Raw genomic sequence first — 7,631 nt, 5'->3', positions numbered from 1 at the left:
GCAAGGGTGTGACTGAACCACGGCTACCACTTGATGTGGAAGAATTGATGGCTGAAGTAGTTTTCTTTCAGAACCGAGAGATTTTTTGCTTAAAATAAAGTTTTCACATGGCTGGCATCATTAATACAGCATCTACACAGCACATTGGCATGTAAACTCCATCAACTCTCATACAAGGAGAAACATGTAATAAACTCTCTTGTAGAAGAATATTTTGTGCCAAGCACTTAAAAGCATTTGTCAATTTATTCCATGCTCTCAGGCAGCACAGTTCAAAGAAGAAAGGCATCTCTCACCTTCACTGCCACATCTTCAAAGGAAGCAATTAACCCTATCATTTCTATAAAATATAGACTTGGCTTATGACACACACAAAATTGAGGATTATCTAAAACAGATAAAACAAGCAGCAGTGATCAATCAACAAATGCCATTTGTTACAAAAATTAGGGAAAAGATACAGTAACAGCATTCAATTTTATAACTGAATCTTCAATTATACATGCTGTAGATCTATTATCTGCTTTCCTCTTCTCTCCGACATCATCACCTCCTGTGATTATTCTTCAGGCAGGAAGGTAGAATATTCTGAATCAACAGCATCTCTTGTAATTAAGAAGAATACAAGCTCTGCAGGTGAATAACTGGACATTCATTTTCTCACAATGGAAACCTTTAGAGCAGAAGCCTTGTGTCCAATGGAACTGGGGAAATCTGGTAGCCAACTTCAAATTCCTGCCTCGGCAAAGATTCAAACTTCAGCTGGAAGCCCACAATTCTGCCTCTAAATCAGCTGAAACTACTTATGCCTGTATTTTAATTCCGGTAAACTGCATCAATTGTCATAAATTAAGGCCATTTCCTTATTTTAATTAAATACTGTGAATAAAAATATTAGACACTTTCCCAAGGTTTGGGCTTCCTTGCCATTTGTGAAACAGTAGGCATACTATTGGTTGACGTAATGTTCCATTTATGAATGTCAGGAATTTCTTGTCCACTTTGCACAAGATGAAGTACTTGAGAGAAAGATAGGGTGCAGCTTGCTTCATTCATTTCTGTGGTCATAGAAGAAAGATTTGGAATGTCACCAATTGTTCTATTTTCATGGGATGCCTTTGTTTGACTGTTCTCTGTTAGTTCATAAGGAGCATTGTAAGATTTACCATCTATTTCTTTACTAATCTGAAAATACAGTTTTGCATCCTTCATTTTATCTTCTTGTTGATCTATGGGTGGTGTGTGACAGACTTTTGTGGTTTCTATTGTAGCTGATTGGTCATTTTCTCCTAGATCACTCGGAGTCTGTCTGAGTAGCTTCTCAAAAGCCTTTGTCATATCTTCCTCTGCAGCTAAGTTATTCTGATTCTTGGCATCAGTAATTTGTGAGGAAAGCCATTCTTTGTAGCTTTCAAGGTCAATGGGTCCAATAAACCTGGAAAAAGTTGGGATTTTTATATATCATATATACATACATATATATATATACACATGGAGTGCTAATCTGTCAAAATAAATACAGATGTTATTTCCTATCCTAACGCAAGCAAGAACTAACAGTGTCACAATATCCCCCCAAAATGTGGAAACAGTGAAGTAAACTTAAAAAAAGCTGCATTTTTATTTTTATATAGAAGTGTTTTCTGAAATATGTTTCAAGGCAGTACACTTTGACATTGATAATCAACCCCATCCCTCAGGTACTTGATGTCAACCTTGGTTTTGTCACCACATTATTATCTCTCATCTTATTAAAAGGAAAACATTGTATGTAATTTGCACAAATAGGATTCCTTGATTTTGAGTACAGGAATATTGCTTATTTTTTGATGTAGGATGCAGGCTCAATGGATCAAATGGCTCTTTCTGTGCTGTACTATTCTATGATTCTCTGATGCTCAGCGTCAATCAAAATGGAGAGTTTTTCCAGGTTATCATTTGTATAGACATCATTGGAAATTCTGGAAATCTCCATTCTTCTACTATTTTTGTAGGTTAAGCATCACAGGTAGAAAAAAACACAGGCACAATTATTTGGATAACTATGGTAATAATTTGACATTAGTTTTTAATTAGTTGCATAAACCATCAGACACATCAGCTACCGTACAGTAACTGTCATAATATGCAACATCAGGCACAGTTAGTATGGGACTTACATTGGTTCAGTTGGTGTATGGGTGGAAGCTTTGTATTATGTTCTCCACCTGTTCCTTTCTACTGAATCAAGAATCAAATGGTGTCACGGTCACACCAAAAGGTGAAAGTGTTAACTCTAAACTTTGCACAGCAATTATTTTTACAAACGCAAGTTATCTGCTACTGCACCACAGATAAGTAAACTTACTTGGGTGTGGTGATGTTTGCATCACAAAGGAGGGAGATGGGAAAAAGGAGGGAAATAGTGCTGTGTTTCTTTTTGATGCTGAAAATTTAAGCCGCAAGATCTAGGCCCACTTTCAGCTAATCTGATCAATGTTTTCCAATACCTCAAAATACAGTAGGATGCAGCATATAGCAGAAAACTTTTATACTGTAATATCAAATTGTTGCATTCACACAGAAATAAAATAATAATAAATAGTGTAATCTTCACTTATTTAGTGCCTCTTGTTTCAAAGCATTTCATACAATGCTTTTGAAGTATAGTAATCTCATAAACAAATACAGCAGCATTCTATGCTGGTGAAGACCCATAAGCAATCATGAGATGGGGAACTAGTAAATTTTATTTTGGTGATATTTTTTAAGAGTTGACTGTCTTTGAGGACAACTTTCTCTTCATATAGTGCCTCTGGATCTTTTAATATCTATTAGACTTACTAGAACTGGCGAATAGGCAAATAGGGCCTCAATTTAACCTCCTACTGTTGTGAATATCTAGTTCATGATCCATGTGTTTTAGTATATAAATTCTAGTTTTAGGAATTAAAGTTTAACTGTAGAACATGGGATAAATAAAAGTAAAGCAGCTTGGAATCTATTACACTTAACCTCTTAACATGGCCCTAACTTTTATCAACTAGAAAGGTAAGATCTTAAAACATTAGGTGAGCTTACTTAGCGGGAGAACTGAAGACATGATGTCTTTTCTGCTTGCAAAGAAGTGTAGTCTAGAGAGATGTTTTTGTTTTGTGAGTTATGGCTAAATTAGTTTTAAAGCAGTCAGTGAATCCTGAAAGGTTATAAAACCCATTTACTTAATTAGATCAAAAAAAATTGTAAATGAGGGATAATGAATTTGAAGGTCAATTTGATGAGAGCCCAGAGCAGGCTATGTCATAATGAAGATGGATAGAGCTTAGAAACATTCTCTGGTTTCAATTATCTGGATGTTTGCTGGGAGAGATTTTTAGTTGCAGTTTGAACCTTATGTGGTTTGCAGCTCTCTGAGAGAGGTTAGCCAAAATAAACTCTACATAGTAAGCAGAGTTAAACACCAACTTAATCATTAACCACGTGGAAGGTGGGTGAGGCTTAATCCCAGTTTGAATATTGAAACTAGTTGTAGAATCTACAGCAGGTCACAGTGCCTTGTTGCAAAAGAAAGTAACCAGCAGATTAGATTGGAAGTTTTTTAAAAATTCTTTCATGGGATGTGGGTGTCACTGGCAAAGCCAGCATTTGTTGCCCATCCCCAATTGTCCTCAACTGAATAGCTTGACAGTTAACAGTCAACCACATTGCTTTGGGCCTGGAATCATATATAAGCAAGACCAGGTAAGGATGGCAGATTTCCTTCCCTAAAGGACATTAGTGAACCAGATAGATTTTTACAGCAATGGATGATAGAGATGAAAACTGAGATTAAATTTGAATTCCAATTGAATTTAAATTCCACAAACTGCCGTGGTAGGATTTGAACCCATCTCCCCAGAGCATTAGCCAGACCTTTAGATTACTAGTCCAGTGACATTACCATTGTACCACCATCTTTCCTCTGAAATATTGGAAAAGTAACCAGAATGAGTGATTGAGGTCCCCACAGTCAAGCAGGGGAAAATGAAAGTTTTAGCTTTGAGAATAGCTGGAGCTGAGAAGAATTCACTAAAGGACTATGGCAAACTTATGGGTGGTCCCTACATAAGTAAATAACTGTAAGATTGATTTATAAGAGATTTCTTGATGGAAGAAAAGCAAACCTAGTGCATACAGACATAGATATAAACTCTTATTAAGCTAATGGTGCTCGTTTTATTAATTCTCTTATATACTATAAAGTTTGTTTTGTTTAAAAAGTGAAATCTTGTGGCATAGTTCTATTGTTTAAAGCCAAGTACTCAGATTTATTTTTGAATGTTAATGGTCCCTAATCGGATTGTAATACTAATGAAAGGCAGACAAATCCTACAATGCAACATTCCTTCTGAAGTGCATCCAGAATTGTGCTAAAGCTTCTCACATGCAACTGGTGGAATCACCGTTCAAAGAGTAGCTGTGTGTCTGTGCTGTAATCAAAAGGGTGTCAATGCACTCCATTTTATAATAAGTTGCATGCTCACTGTAATGCATTTGAGGAGCTCCTTTTACCTGCTACTAAGCAAGGGGGTAAAGCTGTGCTTGTCAGTTGCTTAACAACCAACTAATGACTCTTCTTTGGAGGGAAGTGTGCAGGGTTGTTTAGACAAGATGATGACTCAAAATTATATGCCGGATTTGGGGCTCTCTAGGCTTTAGCTTTGCCAATCCATACCTACGTTCCTTGGAGCCAAGTACTTGGGATATATCCCCACAGGAAGAATGTACACACTCCATGTTGGGCAAATGCATTCGCAAAACAGATGAGTATAGGTTTCTCCAAAGCTTGAACGGGAGACCAATGTTGATAAATGTTTGTGTTTGGCAGAATCCAGATCACCAAAAAATAAATACTGGTATTAAAAACGTAAAGGGTCCTTCATCCTTAAAGAGTTCTAACTTATTTTGCTGTTCAGTTGTTTTATGCACTTCCTACTGCTATCTTTACTAATTTGTTTGTCCCTGTCTCACAGAAATGGCCTCTCCTTCTTATTTTCAAAAAAACACCTTTAGTGTGCAAAGCAGTGCAAACACACGGGAACAGGGTTGTATATTTAGCATTGCCACAAGAGGATCTGATGACAGATGTAGACCTACATTTTAAAAGCGTTGCGATACTGCCCATTTTCTGCAACTGAATGCAGCCAACAGTGGTAATCAACTACACTCTTCATGTGGAGACACTTCTGACTAACATCACTTTTTAATTCACCAATTTTTTGTTTCTCTTTCGCTAATTTGTATTACACCATAACCTGTCTTTTCCCTTGACTGGTGCTCACTGACTTGCTATGCATTTCTGCCATTTCCTATTAGCTCCAGATATCTGTCATTGCAGTCTTCCTTTTGTTGAAAGTGTCCACGTGTAGAGAAACTGCTGTCATCCAGGAGGAAAGATCAGCGCTGTCTCTCCCCGCAGAATAGCAGAACAAAGGAATGGAGGATAAAACATTTCAGAGAGAGGTAGAGTCGGATAGAAATATACAAACAGAAGGGGAGGAGCTGTTAAGAATAAAGTTTATGACTAACAAAAGTGGCAAATGCGCTTAAGCATTTCGGGTTTAACCTTAGAGGTGGTGGAGCTGGTTAAAGCAGTGGTGGAATTGAAATCGAACTCTGCCAGGTCAGAGACTGAGGCACAACAATATAACCAGGGCGCATGCGCGACTGGCTGGACGGGTGTGAGGTGCATGCGCGGATGCCAACGGATGGGGGGGGAGGGGCACTGAGGCTGTGTGCGGCCTGCTCCCGGACCGCCCTCTCTAACCGTCTACCTGGAGTAATAGTAGATCATCGCCTCGAGGAGCCGCTCTTCCGATTCCCGCACCGTCTCTCCAAGCTGAGCCAAGCCTCGTTGAAACACCTCATCAGCCGCGAACTGATAGCAGTGGAACTGCCTGCACTGGGTCTCCATCTCTCGGTGACCCGCGACACCCCATTCACTGTCGTCGCAGACAGGAACCGCGGTTCTGCGCCCCCTGCCGCCCGGAGGATCGGCCGGACTCTCACCCTGGGGGTGAACCTGGAAACACACACAGCAGAGCGCCAGGCTTCCCATTGTCTGGAGCGTGGAGATTGCATTAGCCTCTCCCTCTGGTAGTCACATACCTACCTATAGTTGTGCCAGTTACTACACATTTATGATATAATATGCTAACATTGTGTTACTGAGAGAAAAAATAACAATCCTAACAAGTGGCGTTCAAACCACTTCAATTTTAGAATTTGAATTCAGTTTCAAAAAATTAGAAATGTAAATCTGATAACAATAACAGTGATCAGAAAGCATCAGGCTATTGTAATTTAAAGGAAATAACCTGCAGCCCTTACCCACCTAGCCAATAACATGACTCCTCTGCCCTCACCCTCCTGGCGCTCCTGGGCTCCCACTGTATTCCCCATGCAGGCTCCCAATTCATACCCTCGATCTCCCTCACCTCCCTGCACACTATTCCTGGAGCACTAGTAGGCCCTGTTTATTTGTGATTGTGGGTTGTTGACATCACCAAGTTGATGTCAGGGAAGAGGGGTGCTGCTCCAATGAGTTTAAAAGGGCTGGGCTGCTTGTAGCAATGCTAGAGTTTCATGTCCCATTCTGAGCAATTCGAGACAGTTGGCAGCCCTACAATCAAATGGTTTCTCTCGGCTTCCCTATGAAATGGCCTAGCAAGCTACATCTGTATCAAGCTATTGTCAGCAGTTCATCTGGAAGTCCTGACACCAAGAGACTCTCAAGGCCAATAAATATTTGCTTTGCCAGCAATGCAAATATCTTGATATTGGATAAAGAAAAAACACCCACTGGACAGTTTTAACCTTAGCATAGGCAGCCTGAGTCTCGGTTTAATGTATTGTTATGGACACAGGATTATTGTATTTATTTCCTCTTACCACCTGTCTGTTTTGAATTAGTTTTTAAAATATGCAGTGGCATGTTTTCCCAATCCTTTTTTGTGATCCAATTTACTAATAATCCACAGCAATTTCGTTAGGATTAACTCAGAAGGTTAATTTATTTTTTACATTCAAGACCCAGGAGAAGGAGTGTTCACAGCGTCCCACTCCAAACACACACACACATACAGTAAAGGGGGATAGAGAAAAGGAGTTTTACAGTACAAAAACCACTGAAATGAATATTTGTTCACATGATTTCCAGAGTCCAATGAGGAATTTCTTTCACTTTTGAGTTAGGTGTTTGAGTTCAGCTGGCTGACAAGCGGAGTTGTATTATTCGCTTTTCAGTTGTCTGCAAGATGAATTAGGTATGCAGAGACTGGGCCAGTTCTGTAGGCGATGGTACGAAATCTTCCAGCAGAGACAGGCTTCAAGGTACAGGCTGTTGTTCTGCCTGGAGGGACCTGCTTCTTGGTGGCTCACCAGTTGGATGTTAAAACAGCAGCTGACTAGTTCTCTGTTTTCAAAGGCACAGAGGGATTTCAAATTGGTCACAAGTCATGTGACCTTCCTTCGCCACAATGACTTCAAAGAGGATGTTAATCAGCATCTAGAATTGGTTTTGATTTCAGGGCTGATAATGTCCCAGTTACTAATGGTTGAAAAAGCTATAATCTATACTGAGGGTCTGGTCTTTGGGAATCCATTTTCTAGTC

General features: G+C 39.5%; 1 protein-coding gene across 1 annotated transcript; it reads right to left on the bottom strand.

Annotated features, from left to right (window-relative positions):
• Positions 1 to 212: 212 nt before the first annotated feature.
• LOC121287187 lies at positions 213 to 5,991 on the bottom strand. The gene is made up of 2 exons (XM_041204816.1): positions 5,793 to 5,991; positions 213 to 1,435 (listed from the first exon to the last, which is right to left on the bottom strand). The coding sequence occupies exons 1-2, from the start codon at positions 5,930 to 5,932 to the stop codon at positions 895 to 897; spliced, it is 681 nt and encodes a 226-aa protein (XP_041060750.1). The 5' UTR covers positions 5,933 to 5,991; the 3' UTR covers positions 213 to 894.
• Between the last annotated feature and the right edge of the window lie 1,640 nt (positions 5,992 to 7,631).

Source organism: Carcharodon carcharias, chromosome 14 (assembly GCF_017639515.1).
Source record: "Carcharodon carcharias isolate sCarCar2 chromosome 14, sCarCar2.pri, whole genome shotgun sequence".
NCBI lineage: Eukaryota > Metazoa > Chordata > Chondrichthyes > Lamniformes > Lamnidae > Carcharodon > Carcharodon carcharias.
The sequence above is the reverse complement of the archived record's forward strand: the minus strand, read 5'-3'. Positions and strand labels throughout refer to the sequence as shown.